Source organism: Triturus cristatus, chromosome 2_1 (genome assembly GCF_964204655.1).
Source record: "Triturus cristatus chromosome 2_1, aTriCri1.1, whole genome shotgun sequence".
Lineage (NCBI taxonomy): Eukaryota > Metazoa > Chordata > Amphibia > Caudata > Salamandridae > Triturus > Triturus cristatus.
In genome coordinates this window covers 2,260,990-2,280,857 of record NC_140581.1, presented here as the reverse complement: position 1 = coordinate 2,280,857, position 19,868 = coordinate 2,260,990, and the positions used below count along the sequence as shown (strand labels likewise).

The 19,868-nt window shown below is 47.2% G+C and overlaps 1 protein-coding gene across 1 annotated transcript in view; it reads right to left on the bottom strand.

Moving 5' to 3' along the window:
* Positions 1 to 10,758: 10,758 nt before the first annotated feature.
* Positions 10,759 to 19,868, bottom strand: part of LOC146863577 (vomeronasal type-2 receptor 26-like) — a 549,574-nt gene continuing 540,464 nt past the window's right edge. The window contains exons 4-5 of the mRNA XM_085640885.1: positions 14,663 to 14,786; positions 10,759 to 11,672 (exon numbers count right to left, since the gene is read on the bottom strand). Coding sequence (XP_085497011.1) covers positions 10,759 to 11,672; positions 14,663 to 14,786 — 1,038 coding nt within the window. The remainder of the gene's footprint in view (positions 11,673 to 14,662; positions 14,787 to 19,868) is intronic.

The window sequence follows — 19,868 nt, the reverse complement described above, 5'->3', positions numbered from 1 at the left end:
AATGACGTCATGCACGTAATGGAAGTGTACAGTTGGGCCTCTGGGAGAAGTCTTGAGGGGAAGTGCTTGCGAGGTGCAGAGTGAGGCTGGAAGACGGCTCACTGACGTAGCGCACAAAATGGAGTTGCGCAGTCAGGCCTTCGGGCGGAGCTCTGAGGAGACCTCCTTGCGGGGTGTGACGTGAGGTGAACACACAGCAAGGGAACACCAGCAAGCATGTGAAGAGATAAAAGAGTCAAGAGCCACAACGCAGGAGCAGTGAGGATGTAACAGCCAGCAGTATGAGCCTCAATGGAGGAGTTAACGCTAATGAGAAGGGAGCAGTCGCGGGTCGCGCTGATCTCACCGCAAGAGTATGCATCTTGATGGTCCGTATGCCAAGAGGCAATCGTCACACCAACAGGGCAGCAACTTCAATGCTGAGCAGGAGAGGCAGAGAGGAAAGCCCTTGTAGAAGTAACAACGAGGCAGGCAGAAGGGTACACTCGAGGGTCCTTTGTGGTGTCAGGGCAGCTCGTCACCAAAATTGTAAAGACTGGAAGCAGACATCTGATAAGTAGAGCAGCCTTTATTGAAGAAAGCCACTGACACCAGTGAGGGCGTCTTTTCAGGACAGAGGTTCAGCTCCAACTGTCCCTCAAACTGCCACCCATACAAAAGGTTCTACCACAGAACGCATGGACGTCATAGAACCCTGGGTGTAGGCTTGCGGCAGAGCCACCCATGCCCAAGGTTCTACCACAGAACGCATGGACGTCATATAACCTTGTGTGTGGGCTTGTGGCAGCATCACCCATGCCCATGGTTCGACCACAGAACACATGGACGTCATAGAACCCTGGCCGCGGGCTCGCAGCAGCGTCACCCATGCCCAAGGTTCTACCCCACAATGCATGAACGTCAGAGAACCCTGGCCACGGGCTCGCAGCAGCGCCACCCATGCCCAAGGTTCTACCACAGAACGCATGGACTTCATAGAACACTGGCCGCAGGCTTGCGGCAGTGCCACCCATGCCTAAGGTTCTTCCCCACAACGCATGGACGTCATAGAACTCTGGCTGCGGTCTTGCGGCAGCACCACCCATGCCCAAGGTTCTACCACAGAACGCATGGACTTCATAGAACCCTGGCTGCGGGCTTGCGGCAGCGCCACCCATGCCCAAGGTTCTACCCCAGAACGCAAGGATGTCATAGAACCCTGGCCGTGGGCTCACAGGCTCGTGGCAGCACCACCCATGCCCAAGGTTCTACCACAGAACGCATGGACGTCATAGAACCCTAGCTGCAGGCTCGCGGCAGCGCCACCCATGCCCAAGGTTCTACCACAGAATGCATGGACGTCATAGAACCCTGGCCGTGGGCTCACGGGCTCGTGGCAGCACCACCCATGCCCAAGGTTCTACCACAGAACGCATGGACGTCATAGAACCCTAGCTGCAGGCTCGGGGCAGCGCCATCTATGCCCAAGGTTCTACCACAGAACGCATGGACATCATAGATCTCTGGGCGCGGGCTCGAGGCAGCACCACCCATGCCCAAGGTTCTACCACAGAATGCAAGGATGTCATAGAACCCTGGCCGTGGGCTTGCGGCAGCACCACCCATGCCCAAGGTTCTACCACGGAATGCAAGGACGTCATAGAACCCTGGGCATGGGTTTGCGGCAGGAGAGACGGCGCGAGACCGGTCACTAGACCGATGCAGTGCACACAACTGCAGGTAAAACAGTTAGGAGAAATATAATAAACACAACAGCCAGCCCATCACCCCAAGTCTAGCAAGTTCTGCAAGCAAGATGGACTGCGTCACGGTGTCAAATAAAGCGGGTAAGGCCTCAGCAGAGTGACCTTCGACCCATGCTGAATTTAATGAATTCGGTAACTTCAAGCAGCGCAGTCGCCATTATTGTGAACTGGACTGCGTGAGAGGCCGGAGCCTGCGTTGTTCTAGCTAGTTCGATGGCTGGCAGTAAAATAACTGTTCGAGCCTTTTGGAGGCGCCGGAAGCGGTTATATTGAGAGAAAGATGTTGTAAAGAGTGGAGCAGCACAGATGCTTCCAGCAGTCAGGGGTCATCTCCAGAGATGATTAAACAGTTGAGCTTCGATTGGGGATCAGTAGGGCCTTCTTGAACACTTGTTGGGTACGAGGTCAAAGGGGAGCCAGACCTGCACCTCAGCAAGGCTAAGGCCGGAGCCTCCAGCGAAATGATGATACATTGAGAGAGGTGCGACCCAGGAGGAGAGTCGGCCATAATAGGCCAGACATCAATGTTAACTGGAGAATCCAGAAAATCCAGGTGCGTTGTCTCACTCTTGTCATGATAGAACTCTGACAGGCGTTCAGAAAGATCAGCCGAGGGAGTGATGGCAGGGTTGAACATCTGGGGATTAAATGTAACTTTACAGCTGTAAAAATGTCATTAGGGCCATTATGGGCCTCAGTAACTTTCTGTGTGTAGAAATCTGCCTTTGTCTTCCTGATGGGTGTGCAACAATTTTTCAAGCCGATGTGTAGGTGTATTCATCGCACATGACATCATTCCTTCTCCATGTACTTCTTCCTGTAAGGCTTGTGAGAACCAGGAGGCTGATATGGAGCAAAGATCTGAAGCTTTTACTTTAGGGGAGGCCAAGGTATTTAGAGTTGATGATATCCAGTTGTTGACACACTTCAAAATATCCTTAAGAGAAACCTCCAATGAGGATGAGGATGCAGCTAAAGCTTCAATTAGGGGCTGTTCAGAAATTGCGCTCCATGCCCAAGATCATTTAAAACGAAGGTGTTGGAGAGGATCCCCTTGATTCGATCCATTCCTGTTGCAGGTGTAAGGCCCAGCCACACAAGTGGGGCAGAGTTTTTATTGGCACATGTAGTATAACGCTGTGTGGTAGCAATCGGACTCCTACTGATTCTGGACATTTCCATCACAGAAAAGTAAGCAAAATGCGTACTTTTAGACAAAGTTTGAGGTTTGCAAATTGCAAGGCACGCCACCCTGGAATCCCCTGTTGTCTAGTTTAAAAAAATATCTATGGTTAGCAGGTTTGCATATGTGGTGACACAAAACTGCCCCAAATACTGCAGAAATCTCTATTCCTTATCTCTCAACGTAGCCCTTTGGGGCCTTTTGTATGTCGGTCTCTTGAACCAGCCGCACAAGTGGGTTAATGTTCTTATTGGGAGACGCTCAGGAACTCATCACCCAGAGGAAAAAACCATAGGAAATTTGTGGCTCACTGCAGATTCCAGTATTTTCTATCAAAGAAATGTGAGGAAAATGTGTTTTTTGCCAAAGTTTGAGGTTTGCAAGGACTTCTGCATACATTTACCTAGTGAGAGCCATGCAAGCCACCCCTCTGTGGAATTCCCTAGGTGTCAAGTTTTAAAAAGTATACATGTTTGCTCTGTTTTCTTAGTTGCCGGCTGAGCTAGGGCTCAAAACCCACTGCCATTCACTTTACAAAAAAAACGGCCAGTTTTCACTGGTAAAATGTGGAGTCCACTTTGCGTTTTGAGCACTTTTCTCTTTTGTGGGCACTAGCCACACAAGGAAGGCACCATTTTTATCGGAAGACAAGTGGAAACAGAATTTTTCACTGGGAAGGCGCAGTATTTGATCACATTCCCTAGTGTTATAAATCTGGGAATGTGCCAAAATCCATGGTTGGTTGAGTAAGAACTGCTCCCAAGTTTAAATGTAACGTAGCAGCTGCGTAGAATTACATTTCTTTGCAAAGCCACGTGAGTCGGTGCAAATCCCTCCACGTGCTGCTTTGTAAATATTACTGAGGGCTTTCCATCGTCCGTGCACCGCCTTGCATGCCGCAAGGACAGCGTAAATGCTCCATAGGTCTGGGCCGGTGTCTTTATGTTACGGATCTGATTGATTATCTGGATCTGTCGAATTCGCCCGTCATTCTTCTCACTTTCCCTCCTTCACTCTCTCTTCTTTGGTCGTTTCCCTCTTGCGATCTCGTTTTGAAGCTTGTATTAACTGCTTATTAGTTACATAACCTGATTCATTATTACCCCTCCTCTTTCTCTTACTAATCTGGAATGATTTCATTTTATTGAGCTATGGATGTATATGGTGTGTTTTTTTATTCAATGTAATAATGTTTTCAAATGTAAAGAAAAAAGGCCTCTTCCTCCAAAGTTGAAGGTTCAAGTCTGACTTGTGGAGCGCGCTGGAGCGGCAGACTTCACGTCAGTTTCTTAAGTTTGACATATTTCCCTTTTATTTTAGAGTTAAATGGTTTAACCCGCTTGAGCAGTGGACATTGTAAGTCAGTACCTTAGAGCTTCTGAAGACAGATAAAGCCGGAGAGAGCAGACCCCAGGCCCGGTCGCCCGGGCTGCTGCTTCGCCCTTGCTTCTGTCTTCTCGCTTCTTCCCCTGTTTTTTGAGGGCCTTCTCCTCATTTTCCCTCACTTTCACTGCGTTCTGCTTGTTTTTCCCTCATTGCTGTTCCAGCCGGTTTCCACGTCTCCCACCTAGCCCTACCCACCACCTCATATCTCCCCTCCCTCCTCCCGGGACCTGCTTAAGGGAAGCCACAGCGCCCCCCATTGGTAGCCCCAGGCCCGGTCGCCCGGGCTGCTGCTTCGCTCTTGCTTCTGTCTTCTCGCTTCTTCCCCTGTTTTTTGAGGGCCTTCTCCTCCTTTTCCCTCATTTTCACTGCGTTCTGCTTGTTTTTCCCTCATTGTGACTGAATGAACAGTTCACCATGAAGCAGTTAGCAACTCCAGTGCCTGAGACCCTCAGGGGTGATTTGCGTCGCTTTATAAATCCTGATTGATGAAAGTTTCCTTTCCATCCTCGTATTTGAATGTTCTTTTGAGATGAGAATCCTGTGTTGAGATGTTAAGGGTGATGTTTGAGTTCAAACAATCATTATTTGGCATGGTGCCATAAAAGCCACAATTCATTCCTACAATTTACGGTAAAACACATAAGATGTATCAGGATTTCCGGTAAGATTTCTGATTTAAAAAAATATATGTACATAAAAGTTTCCTCAAGGTTAAAGCTAATTTAAAAAGAAGTAAAACGCATGAGAGATCTCTGAAGTACGGAGACTTTGCAACAGTTCTAGTCCCAACAAGTCATTTCTGACCGTTGAGCTCCACCAGACTGAGGCCAAAAAACATTGACGTGGACCTTAATACAGAGGGCGAAGCGTAATAAAGTGGGGTTGCACCGGGTAGGGCCTTTTTTGGTGGGGCCCACCCGGGATGTGCTTCTTGCTGTCCTTTACCATGTTGCGTTTTGGCTGCCTGGGGCTGTTGCTCTGCGGCGCGGTCCTGGGGCTGTTGCTCTGCGGCGCGGTCCTGAGGCTGTTGCTCTGCGGCGCGGTCCTGGGGCTGTTGCTCTGCGGCGCGGTCCTGGGGCTGTTGCTCTGCGGCGCGGTCCTGGGGCTGTTGCTCTGCGGCGCGGTCCTGAGGCTGTTGCTCTGCGGCGCGGTCCTGGGGCTGTTGCTCTGCGGCGCGGTCCTGAGGCTGTTGGGGTCCCAGGTCCCTCTGTTGCCTGGTCTTGGTTCCCCCTGTGATGCTCCGCTGTGAGTGTTTCTTCTTTATTTATTTTTTTATAAATCTTTTTATTAAACATACATCGGTAAATGGTACATTACAGCGGACCAGGCGGATCTTTCGGATGCTGGTTTTCTTTCGGGTGCTCAGGCCTGCTCCCTTCTGGCTGTTGGGGCCTTGTGGGGCGGCGTTCCAGGGGTTGTGTTTGTGTTTCCCCGGTTTTCTTGTGTGTGCCTTGGCCTTTGCCTCTTGACCTGTCCCGGGGCTCCCGTTCTGGCTCCGTCTATCGGGCTGGGTGCTTGATGGTTGTCGTGTGTCAGCTCTGGTGGTTGGCGCTGGCCGTTCTTCCTGGGGCCTGGTCCTCCTCTGTGGGATTTAAGTGGCACTGTCCTCTGGGCTCTCCAGGGGGCGAGGTCGTTCTGGTTTGGGGGGATGTTGCTTGGCCGGTGCTTCCCACCCTTCCTGGTTTGGTCTGGGTGGTCCTGCCCTTGGTTGGTCCATTGGGCTTATGCCTTTGCCCTGGTGGCCTGCCCTCTCCTGCCGGGTCGGTGTGGCTGCCTGGTGGTGCTGGGCTTGTCGGCCATTTGTCTGGTGGACGCCCTTGGTTGTTTTTTTTGTGTCCTGTTGGGGCTTTGGCTTCTCTGGTCCACTGGTTTCCAGTGGTGTTGGTTACTTTGGACTCTGTTTCACTTCTGGAGCTTTGCCATTGGGGTCTTGTTGGGTGCCTCACTTTTGGCCTAAGTTTCTTGGCCTGTTCGCCTTCATGGCATGCTCCCTTCCGCCTGGGGGTTTGGGGTTTGCCTTTTGTTGGGGCTTTGGGTTTCCCTTGGTCCTGGTTTCCAGTCCTCGGTTGTGTCCCTGTTGGCCTGTTTCTGGCTTGCTGGCCAGTTTGTCCACTTGGGGTCTTCCTCCATGTGTGTTCTCCTCGCTGTCCTTCTGTTGTTGACTGCCTCTGGTGGGTTTGGCAGGTTCTCCTCATTCCATGTTGGCTCGGGGAGTTCCTGGTGTGTGTTGGATACCCTCTGTGGGTTTTCCTCTTCTTCATCTTGGTTGTTTCCGGTTTGTTTTGGTGGGGTGACCCTGCTTTGTGGTGGGGTGCTTTCCTGACTAGGTGCTCTGCCTGTTGCTTCCTGCGGTTCTCCCTTTTTGCTTCCCTTGGGTTGCTGCCTTTGGTGTGGTTTCCTGTGTGTGCTTGAGGGTTTTGAAAGGCTGGGTTTTTGGCTTTGGTATTCTCCACTTTGTCATGAATGGGACGAGGACAGGATGGACCTGGGGGTAATGCTCTATTACTTACCGGAATTCTTCATTACTCCTGGCCCCATTGTCCTCGTCTCATTCACTACGTCCCACCCTCCCTCCCGGCCGGCCGCCCTTGCTTTTGGGGGCTTGGTAGTTGAGGAGGATTGCTGGGTAAGTCCTGCTTATGTACTCCTAGTGGGAGGGGCTGGGATTAGGGTCTAAGCATTCCTCTGTTCTTTTTTTTCTGTCGGGAGATGATTATCTCCACTTTGTCATGAATGGGATTAGGAAAACGGGCCCAGGAAAAATGAAGATTACCAGTAAGTAATAAGACATTACTGGACACAACCTTTTTATTCCTCCTGATTTTTCTATATATCTTATTTGTATCCCTCTGCATTTCTGTTACAGATGAAACATACTTCCTTCATCATTTCCACACCTGGCATTACTCAAGACCTTTTGTTTTTAGTAAAAGTATTTGTATGGTATATTATCGGGGATTTAGTGGAAGAGGTGTGGCGCAGTGGTCAGGCTGCCTGACTCCGGACTATGGGGTTCACGGTTCGTTCTCCGGTGCCGGCGGCAGGCTAGCCCAGCACCATGTGACTTTGGTCAATAGCTTGCTTAATCTTCCCGACGGCCCCCAGCGCCAGAACACCACTTCGGAGGTAGCTGTGCTCTTTACAAATACTGGTATTTCATTTCACCCGAAATCCTCATCCACTGGTATGATATTGTGTCATTCACATTCCACCCATGGCAGCATACAGCTCAGGTCAGTGGGTCAGTCCTCTTCAGCTATTGGCTAACTTACCTGTGAGTGACAGCAGTCTGCCCTTCCACAAGGAGCACATCAACACAAAGACGTTCCCTTCAGTGTCAGGGGCCACTATGGCTGTGTGTGCTTTTGCTACCAAAAAGGATTTGTTTCAGCTAATTTGTTGTGTTTAGTGAGGGCTTGGAAGCTCTTACAACAATCTATTATAAAAACCATACCATTCGAAAACAAAAAAAGCATTGACAAAGCCAAGAGACTGGCAGCCATCACCAGGGGACAGCTCTGATGCTTGTTCACCATCCCTTAGTTTATCAGGCGGCGGTGCTGTCGCAGGAGTTCCTTGGCCCTAAAGCAAGCAGGGAATATGGGCTTTCCTGACACCCTGTGGGTACTAAAAGACACCGGTCATTAGGGTACAGAGAGAGCTTTACACCCTTGGGTCCTGAGATGCTGCACCATTGATTGTGACGGCCCTGGCAGGCAACCAGCCTTCAACTCTTCTACTCCCTCCTGTGACGTGGAGGCCTCCCCTCATAGGACTACAACATGCATATCACTGTTTCATTTCAACTGTGGCTACACAATGTTTGGTTGACCTGCTGACTCTGTGAATGGTGCTGGGGGAGCTCTGTTTGAGGTCTCACCTACAGCTTTAGCCATGGAAGAGCTACTCTCTGTAATACAACACATTCTTACCAGACGGTAGGCTTTGGGGCACTTGCTTCTCACTGGATGGCCTTCTTCTGTAATCTTATTCGACTGCTTTCTTGATTATTCTTTCTTCGTCCTTCCCAGGACCACGTCTTCTTCAATGTGTTCTGCTTGGAAAGCTTGAGGTCTTTCACTGCATCTGGTTGCTATACATGCTGTCTTGCTCACTCATTAACTCATTGAGGGCAAATGCCTAAATGACTGAAAACAATCAGTGTTCATCAGATCATGCAGATCTGTCTTCATGCAGATCCGTAGTCATGCAGAAAATGCAGATCCTTGCTCATGCAGATCATGCAGAATTGTGGTCATGTAGATCTGGGTTCATGCAGATCATGCAGACCAGTGTTAATGCAGATCGGTGTGCATGCAAATCTGCGGTCATGCAGATCTATGCTCATGCCAGATCTGTATCTATGCAGATCCATGTTCATGCAGATAATGCAGATCCCTGGTCATGCAGATATGTGTTTATTTAGTTCATGGAGACCTCTGTCCATGCAGACCTGTGCTCATGCAGATCATGCAGACCTGTACTCGTGCAGATCCATAGTAATGCAGATCTGTGTTCATACAGATCATACAGATCCATGGTCATGCAGATCTGTACTCACGCAGATCTGTTTTCATGCACATCCATGTTCATGCAGCTCTGTGGTCATGCAGATCCATGCTCATGCACATCTGTGGTCATGCAGATCGTGCAGACCTGGGTTCATACAGATGTGGCGTTCACTCTGCTCTTTCTTCCCTCCACGCACCTCCTGAATTCGCTGGATGAGGCTGTGTCGTTGATTTCTCTACAGCATTTGATAAGGTTAATAGACATACCCTTGGAGAAAACTGGTTAATCTGGGGATCCCAAGAGATTTATCAGGACTTATTATTGCACTTTAAACATCCACCTGGTGTAGAGTTTTAAAGGGGGGGGGAGGGGGCCAAGCAGCTGAATCCTAACAGGGCTGTATTTTAGCTCCTCTTTCGTTTTCAATTTACCTTAGTGATTTATCAGACGGTTTTAACAATATTCATAATTTTCCTCCTCGAATGGCACTTCAAAATGTGCATGTTCTATTGTACGCTGATGACGTAGTCGTCTTTGATCTCGCGCCTATTGGTCCTCAGCAGATCTCGATGTTCTTTGTAAGCACGTGGAGGATACCTTCCTGCAAATGAATGTTGCTAAGACCAAGGCGTTGCCTTTCAGAGGAAGGGGTGGTATCGCCCTTTTAATTAGAGGTTGGGTGGAAGGCCACTGTATACAGTAAAAACATACACATCCCTAGGAAGGGTCTTTTCTCAGTCTCTACAAGATACATCTCATCTTTTCCACAGAGGCTTCAAGGCAGTAGCGCCTATAGGTTCTTTAAAAAAGTTGTCCTGTTCCTCCGATGGGCAACATTTTATAACCCTCTTAGATATTTATAGGGCGATTGTACCTCTCATTTTACCTCCTGCCCTAGAGCGTATTCCCATAAGCAAATGGTCTAGTTAATTTTATTTGAAGCGAAGCTTCTCCTGAAGATAACATCGTTAGGCCAAGCTGAGGCAGGAAACTTTCAATGGAGAAGTAAGAAGGGATACCTTTAAAGATAATCTGAAGGCTGCACTAGGGCAGTTCCAGTGCACTCTTGCCCCTTGCAGCTGCGGACACCAGCACCACTCACAGTCTGCCAGAACAAGCTACACTCATGTCCGCTGTTAGGAACATATAAGCCTTACCCTGACAGTATATCTTTTCAACAGAATCAAGAATATTTGAAGTTTTCTATGAAAATAGTGTCAGGCGCTTTGTTCTCACGTTAAGATTGGGCACCTTACCTTTAGATCATTTCAAAAAGCACTGGTCTGATAAAGGAAATGCGACTGGAATGTGTGAACTGTGGAATGGTGGGACACAGGTTATTAAGCACACTCTTTTGTTTGTACCACTACGCTGGTGAAGGAAGCTAGAAAGCCATTTTTGAAACCTTTGTGTCTTAAATATAACATTCTCAAAGCTGACAAACTGATTGCCCCGGCAAAGGCTCCTCCCGATGAATTTGTTTTTTACAATTCGCACTAGTTTTTTAAATCATTTTTACCAATGTATTTATTGTGAGGTTTGCACTGAGACTGTCAGGCCTTTTTTCTGTACATTGAATTGTAATGATTTATAATTGTAAATATTGTAGCTCTCTGCCTAGATCTAAATCAATAAAATTTGAATTTTGAGGTTAGAAACAGTAATTTCTGTAAATACAAATATACATTCTTATAACAAATTACCATTGCTGAATAGAAAGAATGGTATACACATATTTTATTTTCTAGATTAATTGCATGTTCTAATTATATACTTTGAATTCCTGAAGCGGATGGAGCAGACAGTGCAGTGTTTGAAGATACATTCTCAATAACAAATGATATATTTTTCTACTTCCTCTTTTCTGATCTCTGGCTTTAAGTGTATGCGATGCGTTGCGGCATAGAAGAGCGCAGCGCTGCTCATAACTTTCTACTTTTGATGCAGATTTTTTATTTTCATTAGTTGTTCTTTGGTGTTTAATTCTGGCCTCAGTAAGATAATGTAACACTTCGGAATGAATATGCAGCCCAACAGTCCAGCACTGGAGGCCAGAACGGCGAATATCTCCACGGCCACCATGTACCTGCCCTTTGTGCTCAGGTACGCTGGGATGAAGGAGACCCAGACGCTGCAGAACACCAGCATGCTGAAGGAGATGTGATGAGCCTCGTTAAAACTGTCTGGTAAGTTCCGCACCTTGAAAGCCACCATAAAGCTCAACAAAGCCACAAGACCAACGTACCCAACCACACAATAGAACGCAGTGACAGACCCTTCGTTGCAGAGCAGGATCATCTTCCCAGATTCAGTCTTTGTGTCAAGGTCTGGGAACGGAGGCCAATGGGCCAGCCACACTGTACAGATGATGACTTCCCATAGTGTGCAGAGAAGGATAAGGCTGTAGGATACCCTGGAGTCTACCCACATTCGTAACTTACTGCCGGGCTTTGTAGCACTGAAAGCAATGGCAACGGTGATAGTTTTCGCCAGAACGGAGGAAACAGCAACAGAAAAAATCATACCAAAGGCAACCTGTCGGAGGAGGCAGGTCACCTTCCGAGGACGTCCAATAAATAACAAGGAGCAGAGGAAGGAAAGCATGAGAGACAGGAGGAGGATGTAGGTGAGATCCCGGTTATTAGCTTTCACAATTGCGCTCTCCCTGTGTTTCAGGAAGATTGCCAGCACAGCAACAGTGATTATTGAGAAGGAGATGCTGATGGAAGCCAAACTCGCACCGAAGGGATCGTCGTAAGAAAGGAACTCAATAGTTCTGGGGATGCAAGAGTCTTTCTTCTCGTTGGACCACTGGTCTTCTGGGCATGCTATACAACTGTCCATATCTGGAAACAATTGAATAAATTATAATATTAGTTTTATGTTTTAGACATAAACTTTAGGGCTATGTGTTGAAGTCAGACCATTGGCGGAATAACCCAGGCACTGTGGCATGGTCTGGGCAGGTTCAGGGAATATCATGTTGTCGCTAAATATTTGCAATGAGAATTTGCACTTGAACCCTCTAAGTTGACTAATCATTGGTGGGTATCAACACATTTATAAAACCAAAGGGGATGATAGACGGAGTGTTGAACATTGCAAGCACTCACCCCCAGTCAACTGATCTGAGTTTAATCCATCATCATTCTTTAGCTCACTCCACCACCCCAGTTCAGACATGGCCATATGCAAATCAGTCTGAGCCTGTGCCTCATGGGAACAGTCCAGCCCGAACTGCCAAGCCATGTCTTCCCTGGACCGTAAACAAGCATCCTGGGGCCGGTTTCTGGCTAATCAGCCATCATCAGCCAGGCTAGCTTGAATCCAGTGGCAAAGTAAGCAAGGGACCCACGGCTGGGTATACCCTGCCAACTTAGGGCAAACAAAGCAAAACCAAAGGAGAGGATGGACAGAGTGATGAACATTGCAAACACTCACCCCCAGTCAACTGATCTGGGTTTAATCCATCATCGTTCTTTAGCTCACTCTGCCACCCCAGTTCAGACATGGCCATATGCAAATCAGTCTGACCCTGTGCCTCATGGGAACAGTCCAGCCCGAACTGCCAAGCCATGTCTTCCCTGGACCGGAAACAAGCATCCTGGGACAGGTTTCTGGGTAGTCAGCCGTCATTAGCCAGGGCCAGGCTAGCTTGAATCCAGTGAAACAGTGAGCAAGGGACCCACGTCTGGGCATACCCTGCCAACTTAGGGTGAACAAAGCAAAACCAAAGGGGAAAATGGACAGAATGTTGAACATTGCAAGCACTCACCCCCAGTCAACTGATCTGGATTTAATCCATCATCATTCTTTAGCTCACTCCGCCACCCCAGTTCAGACATGGGCATATGCAAATCAGTCTGACCCTGTGCCTCATGGGAACAGTCCAGCCCGAACTGCCAAGCCATGTCTTCCCTGGACCGGAAACAAGCATCCTGGGACCGGTTTCTGGCTAATCAGCCGTCATCAGTCAGGCTTGCTTGAATCCAGTGAATCAGTGAGCAAAGGACCCACGTCTGGGCATACCCTGCCAAATTAGGGCGAACAAAGCAAAACCAAAGGGGATGATGGACGGAGTGTTAAACATTGCAAGCACTCACCCCCGTCAACTGATCTGAGTTTAATCCATCATCAATCTTTAGCTCACTCTGCCACCCCAGTTCAGACATGGCCATGTGCAAATCAGTCTGATCCTGTGCCTCATGGGAACAGTTGGTTTTGCTTTATCAACACATTTATGCCTACTCGCCTTCATTCACCATTCTAAGGGAATTCTCATGGTCTGGCTTTCATGGGTCAATAGTGATGGGATAGTTTGGTACTACAAACTGATGCACTACCTGAGCTTTCTTTCAACCCAGCAGAACAGTTAATACCAGTGTTAAGAAAAAAACTGGGCTCTGAAGTCTATGTTCTTCACTTCTGGTAGTGAGCTCGAACAACAAAGCCAAAGCTGTGCACAAGGTGATGGTGAAAAGGGATACAGAATTACACATTCCAGTACACTATGAGCTATGTCAAGATGGCCACCCAGAAATGGTTCCTAAAATATAAATAATTAGGAAATCATTCAAATACAGATCTGTGCATTGCAAATTGTTTGGATATAACTCCAACTGTGCCAGGGAAAAATAATAGGAATTTGAAAACTTAAGTCACAATGTCACAAGTTGGATAATGATATTACAGTCTGCTCTTATTGCACTAGAACCTCATGGTTGTGCCCAAGAAGGATCCTGCAGCCTAGCACCAGCAACACAGACGGAGTGGTCTCCATGGAAGCAGTGTGGGTACTCACCATCATTGAATTAGGACAGAAACCGTGGCTTTCTGCACTTAGGCTGTTTGGGCATCCCAAGTGGGGCAGGTATGCCCAGACGTGGGTCCCATGCTCTCCATGCCACTAAATTCAAGCTAGCCTGGCTGATGAGGGGTGATACCCCGAACCTAGTCCCAGGATGCTTGTTTCCAGTCCAGGGAGGGTCTGGCCTGGCAGTTGGGGCTGGACTGTTCCCATGGGGAGCATGGTCAAGGTTGATTTGCATATGGCTGGGTCCAAACTAGAATGGCATAGTGAGCAAAAAAATGATGGGGTGAATGTATGACATTGTTGTGCATTCTGTCCATCAATTGTTCCTTTTGAGTTTGTCACCCCGAGTGGGATGGGTATGCCCCGACGTGGGTCCAGTGCTCTCCATGCCCCTTGAGTCAAGTAATCCTGGCTGATGAGGGGTGAAACCCCAAAAACGGTCCTAGGATGCTTGTTTCCAGTCCAGGGAGGACCTGGCCTGGCAGTTCGGGATGGACTTTCCCATTGGGCACAGGGTCAAGACTGACTTGCACATGGCCGAGTCAAAACTGGAATGGCACGGTGAGCAAAAAAATTATGGATTTATGCCCAGATCTCTGTACTGGGGTGAATGTATGACATTGTTCAGCATTCCATCCGTCAATTGTTCTTTTTGCTTTTGTAGGATTGATAGCACATATTCAACATATATTGTTTGCTTTATTATAGATTGAAAGCCCACCAATTATTCATATATATGTATTAATGCGACATAGAATGTGTAATAAAATTTAGTGAACATGCAACATAATTCATATGCTAATTATTGTATTTTACTTTATTCATCTCGAGGCCTGAGAATTTCAAAATAATCAGAAAGGTGTATTTAAGACATAGAACCCTCTCACAGTTGACTGCCAGGTGTGGATGCCAGGACTGAGACCCTCTCCAGCCTGTTAATTTTTCCTAGCGTTCTTGCTGGGGCAGCACACAGGTACCAGGTGCCAGCTTCTTTTTCCTGTGCTAATGATAAAGGTCACATACCTGTTTGATTGGACATTTCGCCATCTGAGCAGGACACACAGTCATAGCAGCAGATTGGTTGGTCATTCCGGATGGCTTTTCTGGTTCCAGAGGGGCATCTGTCACAGCACAGAGAGCTGGGGGTCTGTGAGAAAGAAGACAATATCGTAGAATCAAAACAACAAGCATTTGCAATGCAATAGGTCTCGCATTCACACGATTTTGAGCTATTGGCATTGTACATGACAATGCCTTCTATTTATGTTTTGGGGTTTAAAACATAAATACAAGGCATTATTATTTCCAATACTAATAGCTTAAAAGCGTGTGAATGCGAGACCTATTGCATTGCAAATGCTTGACAATGGTGTATGATAAAATAGTGAAATACAACTTCCACAGATTGAGCCGCACTGCACTGCATATTTTTTATTTTCTTCCCACAGAATTTAATTTACCCTGCCACATAACTTGGTCTTCCATTGCTGCATAATTTCAGTAACCTTGCATATAAAGAGAAAGCGAGACAGGCATCTGGTGGAGGTGTTGATTAAATAAAGGGCTGAAGATGGACGGCCGGGTAGCCGTGTGGCTAGTTGAATAAGTAACTATGTAGAAAAGGTGAAAAGGCCCCTTTTCCACAGCTACTACACGTGTATGGTTTTTGTCATTTAGGATTTTTGAATGTTAAGTCACGTTTCTTTAAAAATATAGCGAACAGAACTGGGGGTTCTTCTCTGCTGCCATGAAGGCTAGCTAACTGAATGCCTGGAGATTGGCATGGCCTTCGGGGGATGAAGCCTGCAGCAATAGTTGGTGACACAGTAGAAGACATTTTTTTACCTGTAACACTGATTTGCAGCTTGCTTTCTCTTACACAGTCCCCCACGCTATTCATTTCTTTTTTATCTGTGCTATTGCACTGTGTAATTATAGCACCTGCTATTTATAGGGCTCTGAATGACAGCAGTGCGCTATAAAGCGCTTATACAAAATGACGAAGTACTATTTTGACTTTAGAAGAGTAGGCCTGGCACATAAACGTGCATGTGATTCAGGCTGCAGAAACAACTGACTTGGGCAGCTGGGGCCTCTGGCTGGACCGTCACCTGCAGCAGGGAGAGCCAAGCGCTGTGGAGGGCACAGGCTCTGATGGGAGCAGACAGCCCCTCTACAGGAGCCGGCATGTGTCTGATCGAGGGGGACAAAAGCCCTGGGAACCGGCGGACTCGGTGGACTCGGCGGCAATTATTCCTCGACGCTGAGGGTGGATTAGAGCCCTGGAAAGAAGAATATGTTTTGCCCGGGGCTACACTGCCCCCTGGCTGGGCTAAGAGAAAGAGAGCCGGGCAGAAAGGCCAAGCAGCCTCTATCAACTGCAGCAGGGTCTGACACCCCCATAAAATGGCTAATAGCGATCAGGAGAGGGGGCAAGGGTCACGCCGCTCAGAGAGGGGACGTGGGTGATAAATATGAATAGGGGTGCGGGCGGGGCTTCCCACAATGCACCTTGAGCTGTGTGGGCTCAGCCTGTAATGCGAGGGCTCCGCCATGAATATATGTGTCCCAGAAGATGCACTCTGCGGGGAGCCCGCGGGGACAATGCCACTCAGGCCCACCAAAACCCAGCCAATAAAGAAACCTTTCACGCTGTAATTACTTTCAGAAAGACAAATGAGTATCAACTTCTGGGCTGGGCTCCAGAAAAATAGGCCTCTGCATTTTTTTGTAACAAAATAAAAAGGCTAAAGCGTGTGTAATGCTGGAATTGGTATACGCACTCTTTCCTGTAGTAATGCTAGAATCGGAATATTTTTAATTAAAAGTAATCTCTGGGAGATGTCGGGCAAACTGTACACGTACCAAGGGTTTAATTTCAGAAAGAAGGCGGCATCATGAGCAGAAAAGTTCAGGACAGCCAGGCTACGTATTGCAGTAATACCCTCCGCTGTAACAAACAAGTGCGCCACGCTAATTAGAAACAGATGGCCCTCTAAAAATAAGAAATTTCTTCACGACAGCCGTGAAGTAGACGAACCAGTCCGGATGGGCCGGACGAAAAGGAGAAAGGGCGGTAACGAAAAGGCTTCCTTTTCAATGGGAAGCCAGCGTTTAGCATAAACGCTGATGCGACCCAATGAAAATGATGGGCGGGGCTTCAAGTCCCCTTCTGAAATCTCCTCATACGCAATGGGGCAGATTTATGTTTCCTGGCGCATCCCTGCAAATCAGCAAGGATGCGCCAGGAATGATGCGTCACGCAAGTTTACCCTTGCGCCACACATGATGTGCCGCATTTACAATGCGGCGCATCATGGCGCAGGAATAAACAGATGCGTGACGCATCCGATGGCGTAAGGTTGGCGCAATGCTTCAGTTGCGTCGCTAGCGCGACGCAACTCCAGCACTGTTCCAACCTACCCTATCCCTAACATGGTGCGTCAAGCCTTACGCCTGCTTCAAGCAGGCGCAGGGTTTTGGCGCATCAGCGTTGGGAAAGTGACTCAGTCAAATCTTATAGATTTGACTGAGTCACTTTTCAGGGGCGTTCCTGCGACGGAACGCCCCCCCCTCTGTCGACACGCCCACGTGAAACCTGAAGCAAGTTTTACGTGGCGCAGGGCTTTACATCGTGACGCATCTCCATAGATGCGTCACGATGTAAATATGGCGCAACGTGGTGCAGGGTTTACACCGCCACTGCGTCACAAAAGTGACGCAACGGCGGCGTAAAAGTGGCGCATCTCCAATATAGATCTGCCCCAATATATCTTTCAGAGCGAGCAGCGCATGCGGGCTGCAACGCTAAGCGACACCTAAAAATGCTATCACTGTGCACCCTGCTATCTATTATCGGGTTACCCTGTGTTCTACAGGGCTCTAAATATCTTATCACATTAAATGGTTCTGCAGATTAACTTTATATTTATAGAAGGAAGATATTGCAAAAACACACACAGGAGTTAAAAGCTATAGGTGACAATCTATGAAAACAATGCACCAATCAATTTAACGATGGTTTTCGCTGATGGGGCAAAAGTGCTTTGTCTGTGCAAAAATTGGTGTATAAAACATATTGAAAAACATAAACAACATTCACATTTGTTTTATATGAAAGCCTGGTCAAAGGACATAGTTCATAATATTTCTACATTCGGGACATTTCTGATTAATTTCCAAGGACTATGTTGGACCAGCTAAGCTGTGAACGCATATCAGTTGTGCATCAAAAAGCGTCTTCTTCAGGACAGTTAAAAAGGAACACCCAAGTAGCCTGACAATATGGCTTAGTTAGGTGTATTGCTTGGTCAGGAAAAAAGTCCATGTCATTGTTGGAGAAAGAAAGTTAGGGCCGGATTTAGATCTTGACGGACGGGTTAAATTGTCACAGCGATGACAGATATCCTCGCCGCCAACATATATATCGCATGAGATTTATATTTCAGCGGGCGGTATATCTGTAACTGTTGTGACAGAGTAACCTGCCCATAGAGATCTAATTCAGGCCCTTAGTTGGGGTCAAGGGGATTGATCCCAAATTATCTGAAATGGATACGAGGAGCTGGGTACAGAAGCAGAAGGTCACTTCTTTGGAGATCATTTTGAAAGACTATTTCCGCCTATGTGCTAACATTCATGCATTAGATAAGGCACAACAAAACCTAAAAAACGTTTTCTTGCCTCGTGTTTTTCAAAAAGTCAGTTGAGAGAGAGAGCGAGAGAGAGAGAGAGCTCCTCTGGCTTGCCTCAAAAGAGCTAATTCCTACCATCATTCTATGCCCCCAGTTGAGGCCATACTGCTGGATTCAGTGACAGAGCAGGATATACCTCATTCTTTACTTACAGTGACAACTAATACAGAGGAAAGTTTCAACAAGGGAGAGGAAAAGCTTGTGCCAATCCAGGTAGGTCATATCAATTTAATTCTTTTGGATGGCTGAATTGCCTTCTTTTATCACATCAGACCAATGGGTGGTACATACAATACTAGGTTAAACAATAGAGTGTGATGCTACCCCAGTGTAGTTAATTCCTCCCTGTCCATGGGTTTCTCAGTACTGGAAAAAGAAGTGATTGCCCAAGATGTTCAAGTGTTACTCTCAAAGAGCACACTTCAGGAAGTTTCTCTCTACTCCAAAGGTTTCCTCTTCTTAGTCTGGGGGTGTTGCCCGTTCATGAATCTAAAACATTTGAACAACTTTGTCCAATGCAGACACTTCACAATTGAGAGGATACAATATTTAAGGGACACTCCAAACGGGACTGGTTGGTGAAGACATATCTCAAAGATGCTTTCATTCATAACACACACATTATCTCAAGATTTTCTGGAATAGAAGCAAATCCTAGTTCAAATCACTTCCTTTTGTCTTGGGCCATAAATTAACACTTGGAGACAGGGGTATACAGGTCATCAGAAACCTTGTCTTGTCGTATGGCCGTTGGGGACATTGTCGACATTGCTAAGTTAGCATGAGCTCTGCTGCCATGATGCTGCTTTTGCGCACGTTACTACATGACTTTATTATGCAAGTCTCTGTTTGTGCTTTTCACATGAGAACTGTCTGCTCTCTGCGTTCTCTGCCTGTTCCTGGAGTTTAGTCTGAAGACGATGTGCAAGGTCGATAAACAATACCCCTTGTTATTCTGTTCTGGTCAGTCCCTAGCACTTACACAAAACCAGCTACACAGCTGCAGCTGCTGGAAACCTGTGCTTTGATTTTATGGGATTACGTATTGGTTTAACACACACTTGGAGAGGGACCTTTCAAGGGAGAAGTGCTCTGCAGTTCCTATGATGTAAAACTACCATCTAGGCACTAAGGTATGGGGTCTGCTGACAAAGCCCAGAGATCTTCCTTTATATAATAAAACTTCTTCTTTCCAAGGGGAGGGTGGTTAGGCCTTATTGTCCTTTATCCACTGTCTGTATACGATAATTTCCCCTTTCATAGTCCTTGGACTTGCTGCAATGCTAACCGTGTTAGGTTTATGCGTTTTGCTGCTGGTAGTGGCTCGTATACTGCATTATAGAGCACGATAGTTAAAAATAAACATTTTGAACTATAACAGTGACTCTGTCTAATATCATTGTGGATAAGTAAGAGTGAGTGAGCGCAAGGGTACGTCTTGCTACCACAATTCCTGAGAGAGTTGGGAGTGTTGTGTTCTGGGTCGTCTAATCACGTGAATATGTAGGAGAACAAATGAGACATTATACCTAGTC